This window comes from Eutrigla gurnardus (assembly GCF_963514095.1).
Source record: "Eutrigla gurnardus genome assembly, chromosome: 24".
In the NCBI taxonomy this organism is placed as follows: Eukaryota; Metazoa; Chordata; class Actinopteri; order Perciformes; family Triglidae; genus Eutrigla; species Eutrigla gurnardus.
This window is the reverse complement of record NC_139935.1, coordinates 5,171,857-5,194,430: the sequence shown is the minus strand read 5'-3', so window position 1 is coordinate 5,194,430 and position 22,574 is coordinate 5,171,857. Positions and strand designations below refer to the sequence as shown.

At 47.5% G+C, this 22,574-nt stretch overlaps 1 protein-coding gene across 3 annotated transcripts in view; it reads right to left on the bottom strand.

Annotated features, from left to right (window-relative positions):
• LOC311009626 (histone deacetylase 4-like) overlaps nt 1-17,409 on the bottom strand; it is a 35,189-nt gene extending 17,780 nt beyond the window's left edge. For 2 of the 3 annotated variants that reach the window (XM_084003923.1, XM_084003924.1), the window contains exons 1-2: nt 6,537-6,681; nt 136-461 (exon numbers count right to left, since the gene is read on the bottom strand). In XM_084003923.1, coding sequence (XP_083860049.1) covers nt 136-461; nt 6,537-6,651 — 441 coding nt within the window. In that variant the 5' untranslated portion in view covers nt 6,652-6,681. Of the gene's footprint in view, nt 1-135; nt 462-6,536; nt 6,682-14,911; nt 15,227-17,252 lie in introns of those variants that run through there. The other variant, XM_084003925.1, reaches the window with a different exon arrangement.
• Between the last annotated feature and the right edge of the window lie 5,165 nt (nt 17,410-22,574).

The window sequence follows — 22,574 nt, the reverse complement described above, 5'->3', positions numbered from 1 at the left end:
CTGGCTCCTGTTGGTCTACAGCTTTTAATGATTGGCGATGAGTGATTTCTTTAAATAGATAAAAGGACAAATTAATTACTTTTGAGGAGCAAAGGGAAGTAGAACGGATAAAATGGAAATACTGATGAAATCTACCTGAATGTGTTCCTGGAGCTGGGCCTCGTGCTGGCGGGACAGCTGCTCATGCTGCCGCTGGAACTCAGCGATGAGGATCTGCCGCTGGATCTGCTGCTTCTGCTTCAGGGTCAGCAGCTCCTGCTGCAGCTGCTGCTCGCGCACCGAGGCCCCCACCACGCCGCCGCCTCCGGCCTGGCCCGACCCTCCCAGCGACCCCGGGCCGGGCGACTGCTGGCCGGACGGGGAGAGCGAGGACACCTGTTGATGCTGCTGGTGGTCCACGCGCAGGTCCATGGGGATGGCGGCTGGAGGGAGACGCAGGGGCAGCGCCGAGTTGATGTCCACTGCATCGAAGGGAAACACACAGGAGCAGAGCTGTAATCATGCATGTTATTTAAAATTATTTAAAATGTCGAGGATGAGAAAGAGAGAGAGAGAAAAACCAGCGATATCTGGCATCAGCCTCAATACTGAAGAGCATGGAAGTGATTCAAAGGTTTTGTGGTTTTAATGAACGCGTCCTCCAATTTTCACCAGCTTTTCTGTAACTTCAGTGAAGGAAAAAGGTTTTAAACATGCTTTCAGCCGACAGTATAAAAGGTGACGGATTAAAAACGGCTACCTAAAACCACAATCAAAGGAGCAGCAAGGTGACAATCACGCACCTTTACAGCCACGCTGCAGCAGGCACTTCACCATCTTCTGTTTTCTTTTTTTTAAATAACAGCAAAGTGTTTTTCAAAATCCAACCCTGACCTCCAAACAGGTGCTGACATCTTAAATCAATAAAGCTTCACATCTGTAGCGATGAAAAACACACACACACAACCCATGACTGATGCTGCAGTAACACGCGAAGCCCGGCAACACCTGACAAAGATCGCATTGACCCGGCGAGGCGCGGACCTTGAGCCAAGCAAGCCACCCACAAATCACTGCACAGGAAGCCCTCCAATCACGCAGCTTCCTCCCCATTAAATCTGAATAAATACGAGTCGATTTGGCTGATTATTTACCTACATTTACGGAGATACTTGCCTGGCACTTTGTTTCAAATAAAAGAGGCAAACACGCCGTCGCCGGCACACTTAACGAGCCCGCTTACGCGAGGAAGCACACAGCGAGCGCTATCCGGCGGTTAATTGACACTTTGAGGCGCGAGTTATCTCGTGTTTATTTTTGGGGATGTCACATTGCAATCACACACATTTGAAATGCGTTTGTTGAGGCTTCGATGAGACACTGCAGACGTCGAACAAAGAACATGCAGCAGGTGAACACAAACCCCCCTGATGGCTGTTGTCATCATGTAAGATGACAGCAACAAGAGGGTCCTTCTAATCTGCTCATTATGTGTTCAAAGTCAAAATAAGTCTCGCTGTTTCAACCCTGAAGGACATGAGGATGGACATGTCCTCGCCTCCTTCCATTCCCTTTTTTTTTCTCTCCACCACCTCTCTGTCGATTAATGTTCTTTCCAAGAAAAAGGAGCTTCGAGCGGTTTTTGCCACTTGTGAGTCTGACTAACGAGGTACCCGATATTTAATTAAAAGCAGCGACGCCCTCGGTTTTGGCCCTTTCCCCGGCCCTCGCTCATTTCCGAGGCGGACGGCGGACTGCAGTTTGGCAGTTGATGAGACGGGGAGGGAGAGAGGGGGCCTGCTGGTAATGAGCGACTCCTACAGCCGTGAATCACTCCGGGGAGAAACTTTTGATAATACATAATCAAAATAACAGAAATGCTGTTATTCGCAGTGACACTTTGGGATGTTTCAGGTTGCTTTCTGCTGTGGATGCACCACCGCCTCACCTGGCTCCCTATGAGTCACCCTGCAGTTTGAGATTAAGTCTTCAGGGTCAACTTCACGCTGACGTCTAATGTAAACACTGTGTCTGATTCCTCCTCACGTTATATTAGCGGGTGTGTCAGAGCAGCTCATTCTGCCGGGAAAGCAAAGAACAGCAGATTGGCTTGTTAAAGCCTCCGATTTCTTGGCTAATGCAAATCCATAACTCTCACACACACACACACACCAACGCGTGCACACACACTCTCCCCGTACAAAATGTTCTCCTGCGGACGCAGACTCCCTGACACAACACCAACAAACACACCTCGCATGGCAGCTCGGTCGCGCCGGCAGCGCTAATTGCTCGCCACGCAAAAGAGGGAGTTGCAGAAAGAGGTGGCGTCGTCGTAACGTACCCATCGGTGCTCTCCTCCTCCTCTTTTCAGCAGCCTCCTCTCCCTCCTTATCACTGCACCTCCTCCTCCTCCTTCAGTCCGTTACGGAGGAATGACAGCTCGCTCCCTTTTTCCTGCTCATCTGACTTCTCTCGCTCTTCCCCTCCGTCACTTTTTGCTCTTCGCTCATCCCTTCTCTCCTGTTTAACCTGATGGGCGTCTCTCTCCCTCTCTCTCTCTCTCCTCCCCTCGTCCCTCATTTGCCCAGAGTGACATCACAGGGCAGTCTCAGGCATGCAGCCTGTTTATTCTGCAGCCCTCTGCTTTTCCAGGAACCAGCGTCACACACACACACACACACACACACACACAGAGCTCTCTCTCCTCACCCTCTTTTCCCCGCTCGACCGGCTCTCCTTGCTTCTAAGGCGAAGGAAAACCCTCCACGCCGGTTGCAGTGCATCGAATATCTCTGCCTCCTTCCCCCTTGCAGGCTTCTCCTTCAGCTGCATGTGTCTTTTGCCTCCCCCTCCTCCCCTCCTCCTCCACGTCTCCCTACTTATAATAACCATGTGGTTTAATACCCACTGCTGAAAATTCCTGGCCCGGTATTTGCCTGCATTTCCCAAACAAATAAAACCACAAGATGGTTCCAGGCGGGAGGCTCCCCAGATATTTAAATACTGAAGGATAATAATAAAATTAGGGATTAGCGTTGGATCATTGTTTGTTATTGTTTCTTTTTTTTACTGCGTCTTAATTCATTGTCGTTCCAGACGCCTGCTACGTCTTTCATCCCATTATTAAACACGTCTCTTATTTTGACATTTTTGCCTGCTTGCGTGCGCCGAATCGTGTTTTATTCATTCATAACGCCGTTTTCGTTTCCTTCACATTTCCTGTCACATCTGTCTCATTTAAATAATGTGGTTTTACGCGGTCGTATATGTCCGCAAATTAAAGAATCATATTATAATTGCAGGAAAACTTTCACCAATAAATGGTTAATCTGTGAGACTAAATGTTGGTTGTTAAATTCAATAGTTGATTGGCAGAAATATTAATTAGCACTATTTTGTATCAATTAACCAGAAAAGTATTGAATATCTTTGATTTTTGGCACATTTTGGCACATTTAAGCAATTTTAACATGCATTTTCACTATTTTGTGACATTTGTTGACCATGCAATTGATCAAGTAATTGATAAAATGATCAGGGGGATTAAAAATAATCATTACCCGAGGATAATAACAATACATCCTGAGACACATGCACGCCGGTGGACTGGCATGTGATGAATAAAAGCATTCATGGTTCATTAGAATCAGAATAACTTGGCTGAGCAAAGATAAAAACTGGGATATCAGCACATCTTTGCATACGAGCGGTGACGTCAAACACGCAGCTCAGTTTACAGATGTGTGACAGACAGAAGACGGCATGGAGGCGCTCGGAGAAACACAACAAAGAGGAAACCGTGCCGTCTCGAGGGAGACCAGAGGAGTCTTGCACAACTGACAAGCTCACCTGGATCAACAAGCGCAGGTACTTCACTTCAATTCCAGCTTGTCAAACATCAGGTATTTTCCTGCAAAGCAGAGGAGAGGCCTCTATTCTCTTCTTCTCTGAGCATTCAAACGTTTCCCTGGGTTTGATGTGGAACATTTTTTAAGCGTGAGAGGGAATCTCCACCACTTTATGACATTACTATGATTAATTCAAAACCTCCCCCCTCAGCAGGTTCCTCTCCTCACGACCCTCCATCCTCCTCCTCCTCCTCCTTCTTCTTCTTGCCCTATCCTCCGGCCCTTCCCCATTCGTCGGCTCCCTCCCACCTTTCTTCCCTCCATCTCCCCCGCAACATATCACAATCTGTTTACAACCCCTCGGGCGCACTCCACAACTCTTCTGGCTCCGATTGCAGATCTATTTATACCAGACAATACCGAGGGCTGGCGTCTCCGATTTGAGACTCGCTTTGAGAGTGAACGTCCCACGGTCCGACTGCCTGAGCTCCACTCTCGTCGGGCTTAATACATGTCACACTGAGCTGTTTAGAGCATGCAAAAGAGATGCAAAGACCCGGAGATGTTCTGCACGGGGTCTCACTGTGAATTTAGCAGCAGGATGAGATGAGAGGCAACAAGTAGCACATCTGTTGATGGTGGAAAATAGCTGCGGTCGGCTCACTGATTGGTCTCTGAGGGTGGGTTTTGCGCGAAACATCCGCCTACGTTACTTTCTCCCGCCGACTCTCTCAGCTGCTGTGAATTAAGAGTTTTGGCTCCACGCAACGAGACTCTTGGAGATGATAATCCCGGTTAGCTCGCAGCAAAAGGCTGATTGTGATCGCTGTGATCTTGCAGGGAAGGGAACGGGGCGAAGGGGGCGTGACGGAGGACGCGTAGAGACGCAGTGAGTCCCATTCTGCCAAAAAAAAAAAAAGAAGCAAGCTCCGACTTGTCGCGGTTTCATTGCCATCACGCGACGGTCTGCAACGCGGGAGGAAGGAGACGGTGGATGTGAGGCAGAGACACAACACGTGAGGTGTAGAGCGGGACGACGCGTGAAGGCTGAGCTGCAGGACGCGCAGGAACGTGTTCAGGCCTACGCGTATTCATACGGTATACGCCGAGTCTTTAACCCATGCAATAGACCAGCCCTCACACCACAAACACATCATGGCTGAAACTACTGGCTGTGATTACGGATCCAAGCATTACCTCGTTCCGGCTGCTGGTCAGGCAAAAACATCGCTTTAAGGAGATTTTTATAGGCTTGCTCAGAAACTCTTGCACTCCGGAAAGACCTTTCATTGACCACAAGAACTTTATCAGCAGACTAAGTGAGTAATTTAATCTGCTGTAGCCCCTACATTTTTTGAATTCATGAAATGTCAGAAAATAGTGAAAAGGGCCCGTCCCAGGAGCGCCTTGGCAGTCTGCTAATACACATTCCTCTGTCCATGAAACGGTGAATTCGGAGAAGCTAGAACATCTTTTAGTTATTTCAATGATTCCTCAGCCGTCGACCAAAATATAATATCTATATAGACATTTTCAGTCATTAGTGGTTAACTAAATCAAACACAGTTATTTAAAACAACTAGCTTTGTGACTTTGAGTCACGAAGTTGCCCTGCAGGTGCGGCGACCACGTGCTTTGCATCCCAAAGGAAAGCCCTTAAAATGCATCCATCAGGATCGGATTACATCGCGATTGGATGACAAAGCATTTGAGACTTTTAACGCAACACTTGTATTTTGTACAACGGCGGCCGCTGCAGGCCGTTAGAGTAAAACGGACAACAGATTTTGAGAATATCCGATGAAGTCACTGAATTTCAATATTTTATCTGCCTCGCCGGAGGCACAACAACATGAGGGGAACACGCGAGGCAACAGGAAGACGCTCTGGGTCAAAGCGAGGAAGAAGTTGTTATTTATTTGTTCCTCCACAGCAACAGGCGGGTGTTTAACGGCAGCTTCCTGCTGCTCCGAGAGCTCCACAGGGAGCACATCATGAATCGCACTTTTCACTATTTCCATTATTTTCCAAAGGGGGGAAAATCCAAATTGTTCTCTGCGGTGAAAAGATAAAAATGCACGGGACGATTTAAGCTCCCTCATTACGGAATTAGATGATGCATTATGCATATATTACCTCAGACTCAGTTCTCCCTCAGATTACCTCATCTCCATCTGTGCACCCGTTCATTCCTGCCTCCTCTCTCTACACGGCTGCATCGCTGCTCATCCCTCTGGAGGAGGAGGAAGCTATTGTAAATACAGCGCCTTGACTTGCAGCAGATGGGGGATTCGGAGAGAGGAGCCTATTTTACCCAATCATTACAAGCGCTATAAGAGGCGGACTTGTTTTGGGAACGTGCCATGGGGAAGTTGCAGCAAACGCAATCAGCGAGGCGCGCTCAGCTGCTCGGTGGTGCTCCGTAGTGTACGGCGGCCGTCCCTCTCGAGAGATCGGGCAACAATTTCACACGAGCTCACAAACGGAGCGCCTACGTTCAGGTTCCCATTCAACAAAATGGCACTGCGTGACTCAAACGCACGGGAGTTGGCGCGATTGTCAGAGTCCAGTCTTTACAGTAAGCACTTCCACGAGGGGAGGCACAACACCTATGCATGCAAAGTCTCACAGGATGTGGTTAATAGTGAAATCACGTAGGCACACACACACACACACACACACACACACAAACAAACAGTGACCAACCTGTTGGGATGTGGTTGAGCGCCGACGTCTTCAGCACCTCCAGCGGCTGCTCCTTTCCCAGGATCCCCTCTGTGGGAGAGAGAGCACATTCCGCTTCAAATATGGTCCGCAACATTGAGCCGAGCTTCCAGCGACGAGCCCGCTAATCAAGGCGGTTGAGACCGCGGTCCGAGCGAGCAGGCTTCAGGTCACCCGTTAAGCTGCGAGCGCATGCCGCGGCGCGTCCACCGCCACCGGAGAGACTGCCCGATCCATGACCGGTCGGCGACGAGGGGGGGGGAAGAGACGTGAATGTGCGGAGATGCTTTTCGGCTGCAGAGGTGCTCTAGAATACGCTTGAAATCGGAGGGAAGCCGAGGGAGCAGCCTTCATCGGCTCCCCGTGTGCGAGAGGAGGGATGTTGGGGCTCGACTGATACTGCCTGTGCTCAGCATAGCAAATGTGGCTGGCAGCAGCAGCAGAGAGGGATGAAGGGGGGAGGGAGGGGAGATGGAGAGGAGGAGAGGGAGGGAGAGAGGTAAAAATAGCTCACCCTTTTGTGTATAGCAGCACATGCGGAGAACGCACACACATGCAGACACAAAGACACACTGCTGTTGCTGTGCTCCGCTCCTGTGTGTGTGTGTGAGTGTGTGTGTGTATGAGTGTGTAGGCTGTAATTATAGTGGCAACATGAAAAGGCTTTTGTAGCTGCGGAACCCTGGGAAGACATGGCTATAAAAAGCAGAGCGACAGAGAGGGGTGGTGGTGGAGGAGGAGGAGGAGGAGGAGGAGGAAGAGGAGGAGGACGCATCGGGGGAAAGGGGGGAAGACAGAAGTAAGGTGAGAAGGGAGGAGAGGGAGGTGATGAGGACGAGGCGATGGAGGAAAAACAACGAAAAAAGGTGCAAAAAAAAAATTAAAAAAGGGAGGAGAGGAGCCGGATGGAAATTACATGCATGGCTAATGCACACACATCTGTGACTAACTGACACAAACACACACACTCTCTGTTTGTGCATGTATTTTTAGTCATCGCAAAGCGAGCACCTGATCCATATTTATATTCTGAGCACACGGCTTAAAGACATCTGAGGCACACAAACATGCAATTATTCCTTTGGATGGGAGATGAAAACCCATGTAAAATCCCTTCGGAGGAATAAAAGAGGGGAAAACAGGCGAGCGTCTCGCTGTGCACGATCTATTTCTGGAATTCTCCCTGGACCAGACACACACACACGCACACACACACACTTAATTAGCCATGAAGCTGGAGGATGCATAGTGCACCAATTATGTGCGTGTATTCGATTCGCACCACCTTGCATGAATGGCTGCACCCATGATGCACCAATCCCTGGGAGGACTTGGGTGTGGACTCGTCAAGTTTGGTCCTGTTCACACGAATCTCAGCGCACGTTTATTTGCCTAAATCCTCTCACCTGTAGCTGTCAGATATTCCTGCCTGAGGTGTCACGATTAAAAAAAAAAGAAATCTGCTGTCTGGTATACTTCATGTAAAAAAAGCAGACGGGTGGTCACGGCGCCTTACGTCTCTCCAAAAACAAACACGAGCCTATTCAAATGACACACACAAAGGTTTTGCAACGTAAATGAGGCGTGTGATGACACCTGTGGCTTGGGAGTAATTCTACGCCGGGTTTTGCGCAAATTGCCGGCCGCGGCTTTGCATCCCCAACTCTAAGTGTGGGGAATTAGGGGGGACGGATGTCTTTGTCCGCGGTCGCTGGGGCAAATTAGTGTACGCTTTCAGTCCAGACCACACCGTTGATACCCGAGACGCACGTGGAGGGAGCGCAGGTGTGTACAAGCATCCGTAAAGTGGCGGGACGTTGAGAAAGAGCGCCGTAGTGAAGCAACAAACCACCACCACCACCACCACACGGAGAGGTGCCCTATGCCTTGGCAACAGGGTCCATCAATCTTGAACGTAGCCTAGTTACCCAGCAGCCCCCTCCTCCCTCCAGCTCCCTCTTTCCTCCCCTCCACCTCCTTTCTCTCCATCCTCCTCTCTTCTCGGTCCCACTGGGCAAGCATCGGGAGACAGGGAGCTATAAATAGCCTCGGATAGCCTCGGGCCGAGAGTCAGCCGACTCGAGCTAATGCAGCTAGCGCTCGATGAAAAAAACACGCATGTTATGATCGGCGGTGGGAACGGGGCGGCATGCAGGAGTGAACGGTGGAGAGCTCCAACGCCGTACTGCTGCATTGCCGAGTATAGTTTTGTGACACACACCGACTGCCTGCCCGGCGTGGTGGACGGAGGCCTTTGTTGTGCAGGGAGAAGTGAGATGTCCGTCCGCGGCGTTTACAAAGAGAGACGGGGGGACAGGGAGGAAGAGAGGAAGGATGCTCCGGCCTCATTACATTCAGTGCACTTCCGTTCTGGCTGCTTCGTCCAGGGTGACTCCAGTGAGCAAGGTGAACCAGACAGGAACAATACGATTAATCAAACACGCCTCTCCTTGAAGAGCCTTTTCCTCTGGGTCGCAAATTTGCTTCCCCCACCCCCCCGAGGGCACCGGCTGACGTCATGGCGACTGATAAAAGGGAACGGGTGACCCCTGTGTGAGCCTCCAACACTTTTGGGAACAGTGAAGTGAAGTCGGACCCTCGTTTGGTGCTGGGGAGAGTCGGGAAAGCACGGCGCTAATGCAATTTGCGTGTAAGTGCTTGTTTGTGCCTTTACGTCACCGCTTGACATAAAAATTAGGAATTAGTTGGGAATTGGTAGTTACACTACGGGTGTCTGGTGTACATCCAAAACGCATTAAAGTCATGAGGAACCAATCGAGAGAGCCAAAACTAAAAACAGCAGATTAGTTTGGAGCTAGAAACGCGTCGACCAGGAGTCGGGAGCCTCAGAGACAAAAGGTTGCTGTTGTTTTTTTTTCGGTGTCAGCTCAGATTTATGAATTTAATAGGATGGTGACTGTTGGTGATTCATTATCTCATTTATAATTCAAGGAGTGCCAGTTTAAAACTACTACTCCAAAAGCAGCAAATGTATGAGAATACGCTGAATTCTGATTAAGAGTGACTGTTTGGTGGGTGAAACCTGCGCCGAAGCCTATTGACGAAACAGTATTTCATTCATATGAATCCAAAGAAATAAAACTGAAATACAGTATCTGACTGATGCGTTTCCTGCCTCTAAAATTGAGATTTAAATTTTGCACGCTGTTTATGTGACTTTGCAACATAATTGGAGGTGCAATGGAAAAAAATGTATTTCTAGCCGTGTGAGTCGAGCTGTGAAAGGTGTTTCCCTGACTCCTGCCCAGTGCATTCTGGGATGGACAGCGGCCCTCCTGCAGTGACCCAGTGCTGCAATAATAAGGTATAAAAAATTGATAAACGCATAAATTATTGAACTGACCAGCACACTCCACACTTTTCACATGTGAATGCGATGTCGATTCTGAACGTCCACGCGTGGTTGCTAGGAGATTAGTGATGACGCCCTTATAACAACAAACGGCGACATTATGCCAGATGCATATGCTTCGACGCATACGGAGTAACAGGTGCATCATTTAATATTTGGTATTTTGGTACTTGGCACGACGGAGCGCCATGTCAAAAGGCAAGGAGAGGGCTCCGAGGAGGCAGTGTAAACCGTAATTGCCGCCGACAGCTCGCTGGCAGGACACAGTGTATCCCGTTTCTCAGCCGGGACGAGACAAAAGACACGGGGACAAAAGATGCGCCCCGTTCCTTTCATTAGCTCATGTTCTCTCTCGGCCGCCTCTGTCCCGATACCAATTAAAAACAGAGCTCGTCCAATGTACCCCGCGTATACACGCCGGGATGATTGGGCGGTGGGACAAGATGGGTCCCGCGCCTCATTCGCACGAGGACAAAGCAGAGCTTGTGCATGTAGGGGGGGTCGGCCCCCGTGGGATCGTCCCGGACTGTACCCGCCGTGTTCAGCCAAGTCGCTGGGAGGACAGAACCGACAGAACCGACGGAGCCGTCTGGCTGGCAGGAACCTGAGCTCCTTTCGGGGCGGGGAACACGCCGCCGCTTGTTGTTTTTTTTTTTGCAGGAGAGAATAAAAACATGTCAGCACATGCAGACGTGCACAACGTGACAACAAGGCTTGTCGAGGCAGGTTGTGTGTTCGCGCACGCGCTCCATTTTTTACACGGCGGAGCGAAACCACTCGATCGTGAAGAGGAGCATCAACGCGGGAGCCCAAATATAATGATTGTTTGGTTCGCCGTGCGTGCACGTGCGCATATCTTGTGTGTGGCGTTCTAAAAATAGACGCCGTGATAAGCCGGGCCCTCTTTATTGCAGCGAAATACTTTTAACCCCTTGAACCCTGGATTTGAACGGTGTGATGTGTGCATTTGATTAAGAGGATCCCTTTTTCACAGTTTTATATCCGTCTTGCTCAAGGGCACTGGGAGACTCCCCCCCTCCCCTCCCCATTTACCTGCAAGCACAAACCGGGGATCTTCCAGTCCTGAGTCTGTCCCTTAAATCTCTATGCCACTGCTGTCCCGTTAATACTATCTGGCAGGTGTAATAAAAAGCAAATCTATAATATAGACTTATAGGCATCCAGAGGTCTGCTGTGCTGCAGTGTTTGTCAACTACAGACTGTCACATTACTCTCAAGGAGGCAAAAGAAAACACGCACTTTTAAGCAGAAATGACTCAAAGAGGGTCGCCCCACTCATCAGGGCGTTGAACGTCTGACACCCCGTTTCTTAAAGGTTGTGTGGATTTGTGAGGGTGTTTGTATTGTACCGTATGTTATCGGCGAGGGAACAACCTCACACCAGCGTGCCCCACTACCGTGTCTGGAGTACCATTGACGTCACCAGCGGTCCCTCGCCACTCAACCAGCAGCAGCTTAAAGGAACAGTTCAACACTCGCAGGAAGAGATCGACGCCGCGCTCTGTTACGGCTGTCACGTCGTTGCCAAAATTCAGGAAATTGTGAAGGTTTTTCTGCTTTACTGCAGGTACTGAATTCAATTCTTCCGGACCAGACTGGGGGCCAACGCACACGCCCACGTGTGATCTCGTGTGCCGTTAAACGCCGAAAGGAAGAAGAAGAAGAACGCCTACGAAGAACAGCAACGCGCCGAACATGCCAACGAGTTGCAGCGGCGGCGACAGCTGTTGTTTCCGTCATGAATACTTTCACCGACCGAGACGGCAAACTTTATTACTCATTTCAACCTCGACGGAGGTCGCACAGACCAGATCCACCACTTCCCTTCTTATCTTTCACAATAAAAGCCCTGGACGTATACACTGCATAACTGTTCAGCAGAGGGAAGTTTAGGCTATACAGCAATTTGTGTGAAGATAATATGTAATAAATACCTATAAATACATCTTGACTAATGCGAACACAACCTGACCAGCGAGACAATCTCCTGACCTCAATCATTACCGTTTACTTCATCATTTTCCTCACTTCTTTGCTGCCCGTTTCGAAGGCTGCACAAACCTAGAAACAGCTGCGCTCGTAACTTAGATACCGCGAGCCTTCGAGGAAAAAAGGAGCAATGTGTCAAGTTCACCGGTTCAGAACCATAAAAAAAAGTCGCTCACGCCCACGCGGAGCCTACAAAATAAAGCAGTCGAAATCTAATCTCAACACTTTGCTGCTGCAGACGTTCGTGGGATATGGTCCATCTATTTCTTTGCATATCGTGTTGTAAAAGTTCAAACCTCTTGTTCGGAAATAATCACTTACATGGCATTTACTGGCCTCAGAGTGTGTGTGTGTGTGTGTGCTGAATATTTAAAAAAAAAGCGAGCAATCAAGTCATTAGAATAAGAAATGGATTCTTTATTATAGGGATGAACGTCGCGCCCGTATAAGGAAAGATAAACGTGTCTCTAAATGTATCCTATGAGCACGAACAGGTAATTTATTCGTTGGTGCATCTCTAATACGCTGCACCTGTCCTGTGCTATTAATGGGTTCTATCTGCACATTACACATTGATTTGGTTTTTCCCCAGAATGTGGTTTGTGTGGTCTCCCTCTTTATCTGGGCTCGTGGCGACCCCTCACACTCGCTGATAAGGCCTGCTTTGCAAGTGACCACAACCACAGAGGGGCCCCAGAGGATCATGGGAAACACATGCCATGTACGGCAAAATTAACCTTTAAAAAAGGTGGATGCATTTTTTTTATTGATTATGCTCTATTCAGCCTCTATGCTACACAGACATACGTTAGCTTATCGCTAAGCACAAGTGTAGAACGAATGTTGTCGGCTAATGTGCTCAAGCTCTCGGCACACAGAGTAATCACTCCTGTGCAAACACTCCGGCCCGTTTGCTGAAAATGCAGAAAACGAGTGATGTGAAGGGGCCGCGTCAGCCTGACCCCCTTTTGTTCTGGAGGAATCTAAAACCAGACAAAGCGTTTTTACCTTTCACTTTTTTTCGAGGAAGAGAATTATGGTAAACGATATTTAATCTTAAAAAATCCCACCGCTGCTGTAATAAAGAAAATGAGTAAGTCCTGGATGAAAAAAAAAAAAAAAAACGTGCGTTCCGTTAAGCTCATTTACAGATTACAAAAAAAAAAGCACACGAGCCAGCAAGCACGCATGCACGCTGGCAAACACCGGCCGGAGCTGCACGAATACACACACACACACACACACACACACACACACACACACACACACACACACACACACACACACACACACACACACACACACACACACACACACACACACACACACACACACAAGGCTTTGCTTAGAAAGCCGGTACATGATTGGAAATAAGTGCAAAGTGAGCTCAGGAAGAAAGTCGGCAGCCTCGGATCACACTGCAAACACGAGAGCCCAAGCGAGCCGTGGATGTGAAAGTCTCATTGTGCACCCCGAGAACAAAGCCAATGTTGTTTAATTGCACTCATTATAAAAAAAATCATTTTAATTTAAACGCCGGCGGTGGCAGACAAGCCCCGATGCAAACACAGCGTCAACGTTCCTCGATCCATCACGCATCTCCTCATCCGCACGTCTGTAAATACATATAATATATATATTTCAGTGAAGAGCAGCCACAAGGCCACATTTCATATCTCTAGACGTCTCTCTCTGCCCGTTCTCTGTGTGCAGCGACATCCAACAAGTGTGTCTCCGAGCTGTCATTCAAAACAGGAGAAGCAACACCTCAAATTGACGCCCACGGCGCCCGCGGCGCTCTGCGGACCGAGATCGTCTCCTCTGAAGGCTTTTCAGATTCAAGCGAGACGGCGAGAAACGGGGGTGAAAGCTCACTGCTGTTTGGGTTTTCGGCGTGAGATGTGAGGTAACGAGGGCAGATTCTGGGTTCGGCCCTCTAGTGGGAAGAGGAGAGGTGCAGCGTGGGAAATAAAAAATAAATAAATCGTATTATATTTTGACAGGAGCTGGTTAGTTCATCTATTCCCTTTATGGACGAGCGACATTTCTTTTTCAAGCTTTTAAGACACTCTTTATTCTAATCTAGTAAATAGCCCAAAAAAAAAGATAAGATTTGCATTAAATTGATTGAAAAACTGAAATGCGGATGATTGAATGGGGTTGATTTGACCATACGATGCGATTGACCCCCATGGCGAGGCGTTTGTGGACAGATGTGCACCAGAGCACTAAAAACCAGCTCCGGCGTCTGCGGCGTGCCCAGATGTGTCAGCGATGGAGATGTCGGAGGGCTGAGGGCGCCGGCTGAGGTTGCAGCTTGCTGGTATCCCTCAGGGCCCGGCGGTTACCTCAGCTGTGGTATTTAGAGTACACACACTCCCAGGTGTACAAAGTAAACACGGTCAACACTGTCAGGCACCACACTGACCAGCGAAGGGAGCGCACACGTTCACCTGCCAGCTGCTTAGCAAATTATTTATCAGCGCACTAAAACACAAGCGAAGCGAGTGGGTGTCAGAGAGGAAAGTAGACTCTTAATGAGCCTGCTTATGGACTTTTTTTTCCCCCCCTCTCTCCTCCTCTGGAGCTCGTTCATATTGAATCAAGCCCATTAACAGTCACACACCAGATTAAAATGCTTTATGGCGTTTCGGCGAGCCGCGATCTGTCCCGTGCATCAAAACGTTCACATTTATCAATATGGCAGACGTCGCCGCAATCGATTTGTCATATGGTGGCGCTAAATGCTCATCACTCCACACGCGACAGTCAAAACGTCTACCGTCTGCTATATTTAGCATATATTATATATATACTGCATATTAGACACAATCCTGTTACCCAGGTGAAATTAATTCATTCATAACATTTGTTTGGCGCCATAAAACACAAGACGTTTGCAAATTATTACAACTTCATGGGCGACCCTATATACATTCTGATATTTCATGCCACGAGTGTCGACAGATCTTACCTTGGTGGCTGTGTGATGTCATCGCTGACAGGTCGTCCACGCTGGGGGGGGAGCGCCCGGCTCGGTGGGTGTGTTCGCAGGACAGATGTGTGTTTGTGCAGGGGTGGTTCACAGGAAGTCAACCTGCCAAAACTGTGTATCCGGGAGGTCTGTGTGTGTGTGTTCAGGCTGATCCAACACACAGTACGGGCCGTGAAAATCCCTCAAGGCTGGAAACAGGAAGCAAACGTCCAGCAGGAGCAGCCAATCCCCATGAGGCTTTGGATTGGCTTCTCCAATCAGAGCGGCAGCTGGCTGTCTAGCAGCGGAACCAACCTATCGGAGAGGATAAAAAAGGAGCATGAGGTGTAGGAAATTTGAATAAAAAAATAATAAAAAAAGGGAGCATCAGTTGAGGGATCGGAATCGGTATCAGGAGAGAAAAAGCTTGATAGCCGCACGATTAATGTCTCGCAGCTCATTTCCCAGTTATTTATAGTATTGATCTTCCAATGACTCTATATGACTGTTGACTGAAGTCAAGGACTCCACTTACAGCGTGGAGTTGATACAGCTCATCTATAACTGTAAACATAACTCTTGACAGCGTTACGTCCATCAAAGCAATTACATTATCAAGGCCTGCAACTAAGGGAGTATAAGGATCGAAAATGCTGAATAAGCAACCGCGGTTCATAAACTGGCCCTCTGACATTGGTGAGAGTAGACGTGCAACATTTTATCGACTCCGTTTTTTTAATCGACACTTTTAAGAAATGTGTTGCCGTGCAGATCCAAGACCAAGTTCCACCTCACACTCGCACTGCAAGAAACCAATAAATAGGGCCAATAAATAGTCCGTCCCAGATATGGATTTATTTTGACTGGGGCGCTCCAAGATAAAAAATAAAAAAAACTATGGGAAAAGTGTCATGAACATGTGAATATTTTACAGCGCAGAAGCTCTATTATTGATATTGTTCTTTTCTTTCTCTTTTGTCGGAGAGTCGCCTGAATTCCTCGGGCCTGGAGCGGGAGTGTCAGATGCAATCACGGCTCCAGAGAGGAGCATCAAGTCGACGAGAAGGGGTAAAACTGCCCGAGGGCAAGGTGGTGGTTGGGGGGGGGGGCATTTGGAGGGGAGGAGGGTGGGGGTGTCTCAAGACAAGACGGCCAGACAGTGCAGCCGCAGGACAAATTGCCCCCCAAAAAAAGTCGGTCACTGCACAACGCACGCACTCTTACGCTTTGTGGTAGAAAAAGCAATGCAAGGAGGAGGAGGGGGGGGGGTGTCACAGGGGGAGTAGCTGACACTCCGGGGGGGCTTCATGCAACACCATTCTCCCGGGGCATCTCGTCTGTCTCGGAGGGGGGGGATTAATGTGTGTGTGTGTGTCCGAGGCCATTGTCCCTAAAAGAGCTTGCTTGATGCAGGGTGACAGATCTGGGTAGACAAGCCCTGCAGCCCAAAGTGAAGAAATAATCAAAAACACTGATCTGGAAGAAAAAAAACACACAGCTATGGTGGGAAATTACACATTGATATCACATTAAAAAAAAAAAATTTTTTAAAAAAAGGTGGGTTCACTCAGTTTGCCTGACCCCCCTCCCCTCCACCAGTCTGGTCCAAACTCCCTCACAAACCTTAACGACAAAATAAAAGCACCATCTCTGACTAATCCAGCCGTCCAGTCCACTTCAGGACCCTTTAAAACCAGCAGGAATATGCTACTTTGATGTTGCTTTAACAGCTCCAACGACCCGCACGCCCCCATTCACAAAAAAAAAAAGAAAAAAAAAAAAAAAGCTTGACGCATACAGAGAATTACCACCGCCCATCCCCAACCATTCACTTTACAGGCCTTCGTTTTTACGCCAATAACACGCACGTTATCGCTACCTGTATGCTATTCTGCATTAAAGCCTAAAGCTCGACTAAAAATAGCTCGGCATAATAAACATCCATCCCCCCTCCTCCTCCTCCTCCTCCTCCTCCTCCCTGCTTCCACACTTCCCGCCCGCCACAGTGCAAACGCGTACAGAAATATTCAGCCAAACGGTTGTTTTTTCTTAAAAAAAAGATGTGAAATCACTCCTACCAGAAGTAGATACGATTCAGACAGAAAAGAAAACGACAACAAGCAGGGGAGCGGAGGCGGAGCGGAGTAGGGGAGGGGGGGGAAACTTCAGCCGGACATTGTTTTGATGAATCCCCGTCCTGTGTGTGTGTGTGTGCATCGCATCCCTGCCCGAAAATATCAACAACAAAAAAACAAACAAAAAAAAGCGGCGCAGGCTCGAGGGGCTGCGCCGCGCATCCACCGCGAACGGACGGACCGCGAACGCACCGCGGCGGGCTCACCTACACGCGCCGGGAGGAAGCCAGTCGTGCCAACGTGCGTCCCGCGTGCGGCTTTCTTATGTCTCTCCCATGTTCTTCTTCTTCAGAGGAGGCGGCGGTGGAGAGAGAGGAGAGGAGGGAGGAGGGGGGGTGACAAGAAAATTCATCTCCTGACAGATTCCGCCATACTGGATTTTTTTTTGTCCCAGCCCCAGCAGCGTCACATGGAGCGCCCCTGCATCCACGAGGGGCGGGGTCATCTACCAGCATGCAGCGGGGATATGATGCGGTGTTATGGTCTTTATAATAAGGGAGCGTGGCCCTACGTTTTAACAAATGCATCACTGTGATATTCCCAATGTGTGTTTTTAATAACGTCATGACGCGTTTACAGCCCCCCTGTAAAGGAGCGTGCTCCGTCTCTGTGGTAACACAATGAACAACAGCTCTGTGGCTTTTTTATTGACCATCATTATTGCATTTCAGAATAGTGTTTTATTCTCTTTCTGGTGGTTTTAATATGTTGTATTTTAATCTCTCACACAAAGGATATACTAGTTTTTTCTATTAGCTATTATTAAAAAACACCTAATAACATAGCTTTACATTATAATCATAATAGGCTGCAGAAGTGGGAAGTAACTAATACTTTGTTACTGTACTGACATTTTCAGGTATCTGTACTTTTTTATTTTGCTGACAACTTTTCACTTTTACTCCCTTAATTTGAAAACAAATAAATGTACTTTTTATTTTCGTTTTAATACATTTGAGGGGAATTATCTTTGTAGCAATTTCATCATGAATGTATCTGTATCTCTATCACTAACGCTCCGACCATGAGCTTGTTGTGTGTTTGAGCGTTGTAGTTCTGCTGTGATTTGTCTGTCGTATCCATGACAGGGGAAGAATGTTCCCACCTTCAATCCAACATGTTCCACAACCAGTAATGCAAACCTGAAAGACATTTTTTGCAGCCATTTCTTTGCTCATTGCAACATAAAACACCCCCCCTCCCTGCTGCCGTCTCTAAATCCAATATGCTTTTATTTTCCATTACTTTTTATTTGATTTTTGCATCTCAGCAGCCACCCCACAGGCAATTCTGCAACGCCGCTGCCTGTATTAGCCGACTTGATTACTGTAATATGCTAACCAGCTTTTATATAGTTTACACCTGCAGGCAGGGAAGGTGTAATTGGAGTGGAGGTACAGGTTCCCTCTTAGAGCTCCGGGCTCCTTTGGCTCTGTTTACGTTCACAGATCAGTTTTTTTGGATTTAGATTCTGGGCATGAACGCACCGCGACGACCCTTCAATCCCCCGTCTATCAGGAGGTCAAAGGTCAGGTGCCAGAGTGGCATTGTAACTATGTTGGTTTACATTACGTCAGTGCTTCCACCTTCCTTCTATTAATAAAAACAGATATTGTGACACTGGTAATATTTCAGCCGTGTAAAAGCCTGTTGTTTAAAAAGGTGCTGTGTTATTTTTAGCTCAGTCCCGGCTTTTGTGCTCGCTTTTATAAATCAAGGTCGCTCCTTGTTTGTGGCACAGGGGAGGCCCGTTGGGACAGCCGTATCCATGGCAACAGAGGATTATAATTCCCGTGGATGAGACAGCGACTCTCGGTTACGTAAGGCCTTGCATCGCAACGTCTTGGAGGCATCTCTGATGCTGTCGTGCTTGAGTAAGCTCTTTAGGGCCTAAACCCTGTGTAACCCTGTTTTCATGCTGCTGTATGAAAACAAACACCAGGTCCAGATCTCACATCTGGACCCCCTTCTGTTTAGCATCAGATTCACTTTCAACCAATTAGAGAAAGAACTCACGAATATATGATTTATTTCCAGTGTTAAATATGGTTCTATCAGTGTTTACAGTCGCAGCTTTGCGAGGCTCAGCTTAGCGAAATGTGCTAAGCAGCTGTAATAGCAGGTTTGCATGCTGACATTGGTCAAATGAGCAGGAAACACAAGCTGCTTGTGGTGCAAGTTTTTAAAATAAAATATGAATTAACGTGAATCCTTTTTGTCTAGTTTGATTATTTGTCTTTCGCTGTCACACACATGCATAAAACACACAAATGTGTGTATATTTGTGTGTGTGTGTGTCCAGAGCAGTGATGTCAAAGCGGGGGATTAGATTGGCTTACGTTGCCCCGGAGCAATTTTGCAATTCAGTGAACATCACACTCAAGTTGCCAAATCGCTGATTATGTGAGTTTAACTATCTTCCATTTTCAGGTTGAGATGTTGTTCTCGGCAGCCGAGATGAGTCGTCTCACTCGAAGCACAGCGCCTTAAAGGAATCCGTACTGGCTAAAAAAAAAAAGAAACGGCGTCCTGAGTGACGACATTTCCAAAAATACTTCATGTTTTTGGCCGGCGGCTGGAAAAAGGAGCAGCAACAAGGCTGGAAAGTCAACAGGCGAGCGTGCGCGGCCCGCGCAGACTACCGCTCTGCTACCACAGCGGACACATCACACAGGGGCTGTGGACTGGACCACTTGCACACACCGCCGGCTGTTAGTGGTTTGAGAAGGGAAGCCGTCAGCTCGCCCAGCACGCTCCCACATGAGTCAGACAAAGCGGGCTAGACCTCAGCGTCATAAAGAAGAGGGAAAAAAAAAAAAAAACACTTCTGAACATCTCGCAAGTGCTTTTAGACGGAACGTGCAGCCGGCGGTATGGGGAGTTAAGCCCTCTTTTTCTCCTGTGTTGCATTTAAAAATCTTTCCGGGATGCCGTTTAAGAGAGAAAAAGAGAGCAAAAGGAACCATAAAGAGTTCTTGTTAAAAAAAAAAAGAAAAAAAAAAGCAGAGTCAAGGCTTCTTACAGTCGAGCCAGTTAGTCTAAAACTTTCCATCAAAGCCTCGCTGAGCTGCATGGAGTAATTACCTCTCACACAGCAACAGCTCCCAGGCCTTATTACTGATACAGTTTGTGTGTAAAGGTGCACACACACACACACAGAAAATAGATGAATATGCCTCCATGTCCTGGTCAGTGTGTGTTTCCATGTGTGTGCCTATAAAGCAAACCCCAGAGTGTCCTGTTTTTCAGACGTAAAGCAGCTTGCGGGAGTGATAAACCCAGAAACGCTGCTGTCCTGATGACGGCGGAGGGAAGCCCACCCAATGTGCTGCTCCACACCATCTGTGTGAAGAAGTGGAAAACACTCCAAGAGCAGGAAAATAAAACAATTCCTCCCAAGTCTGCAGTTACGCCCGCAGGCTTCATTTCTATCACCTCTGACTTTGGGTTGAAGTGATTTAACCTACGGATCAGCAAACAGACTAACACATGATCACAGAGGAGAAGACGAACTGGAGCTGGAAGAGGTCCTGGTTCCTCAGGGGACTGAATCACATGATTCCCGAGGTGGAACCAGCTCATGATCTCCGCCGCCGCTGCATACACGGCGTTTCCTGTCCACCACAGTCAAGGCTGCTGAATAGGATTAAAGCTGAACATCCACCTTCAACCGTACTGCATCCAGTCATGTAATCTATCTTGTGTGACCCGTCGAGGTTCTGCCGTCGCAGACATTTTCTGAATTTTATTCATGAACCTCGGTGCCTTAAGGAGCCGCTAAGCTGAGAAGAATTTCCTAAATCTGGGTTTTTAAATGGAGACTTTTGAGTGTCTCATGATGGTCTAACTGCCGCTTCAAAGGCTTATGGAAAAAAACGTGCCATGTTTTGCTATGAAAATGAGTTAAAATATCAGCTCTTGGATTTCTTGTATTTATCATCCTTCAGAATGAGCCGCTACCCGCCGTGGTTAAAACGTCCAAAGAAAACCTGATTAATCCCAACAATGTTAGGAGCTTTTAAATTATGTGAACGGGAGCTGAATGAAGTCCTTTTGCTGGCTCGAAGGCCTGAAAAAAAGAAGAGAAAAAAAACGATGAACTGCTGAAATAGATGGAGGAAATAAAGCGGCTGTAACCAGAATCGTAACTAATGTCATCTAACTTTCCAGCATGAAAGCTCAACGGCCTCTTCCAAGCGTTTCTCATAACCCAACGGAGACTTCATAAATCTCTCACTCGCTGTAGATTTAATAAATAATGTACACCCTGATGTTTCCACATCTCACCACATCATGAGACGGTTGTATTTTTCCAGGGACGGCTTGAGATGGACGGCCCGGGCCGCCAGTAAAACTTATTTGGGCACGCGGCACATGAGCCCTGCCAGCAAGCATATAGCAAGAGACATAAAACCCCAAAAACCCGAAGTAGACAAACTGTGTTAAGTGTTCATAAAACACTCCGGGCTGCTTTTGACGGGGAGATTAAGGAAGAGAAGAGCCCCTTTTAAAAAATGGAGTGCCGCTCTGCCTCCAATGTTATTCCTGCAGTCTCGCAAATTTCTCTAAATGTCAGCTCAGAAAGAGAAGTTTGTCTCGTCATTCCCCCGGCAAGGGGAGGTCAGAGGTCAGGAGTCAAGCTGGTGGAAACTGGAAAATTTGAAACTGGCTTGGTTTGATTGCACTTTTCAAAGTCCCAACAGACAACTACAAACAAATGCATCAATAATACACAACTTACATATACTTTCTATTGTCTTATAGCCAATTTCATCATATTTGATTTAAAAAATCCCACAATGCAACATTTAAATTACAGTTCAGGATAAAGAACGATGATTCACTGAAGTCCCAGTTCACTTGAAGGCCACTGAGTGTTAATCGTGGAGGGAACGAGAGAGAATCATTTCTGTCTTGGCGAGACGCAACGCATGCATAATGGCATTGTAAGAGGAGGGAACGCTTCCCGGACAGACTGAAAGGGACATATTATGAAAATTACACAACCAGGGAACATTTCATAGGGAGGTTTTAAGGGTGAATAAGTGGCCAAGATTTGCACATGCAAGGACTTTTACTTCCTGGGCCCCTTCTGGAGAAAATACTCAGCAAAAAATAGGAACTATGTAAAAAAAAAATGAATAAACCATATTCTTAGTAGTAGTAGTAGTAGTAGGCAGGTTAAATACTAGTATATGTATATAGAGAGAGATTATTCCCTGTGGAGAGCTTTATTTATTAAAATATGGCAACCAGTCTTGGACTCGGCGGTCCCCTCTGGACTGGACTTCGTTCCCCCTAATTAACAACACTAGCACTAATTTGAATACAGTTATGTAAGGTTTTGTAACATGCTTTTTGACGTTTTGTTATAGTAGATCGTTAAAACGATGAAAAAACCCTAAAAGATCAAATTAAAAAAAATATATTTTATTGAAGCAAACTTTAATATTTTTTAGTACTTTGAAGAATAGTATCATTGAACAAATCTGTTTCTATCTCTACCTCTTCTCTTGTCAAACATAGTG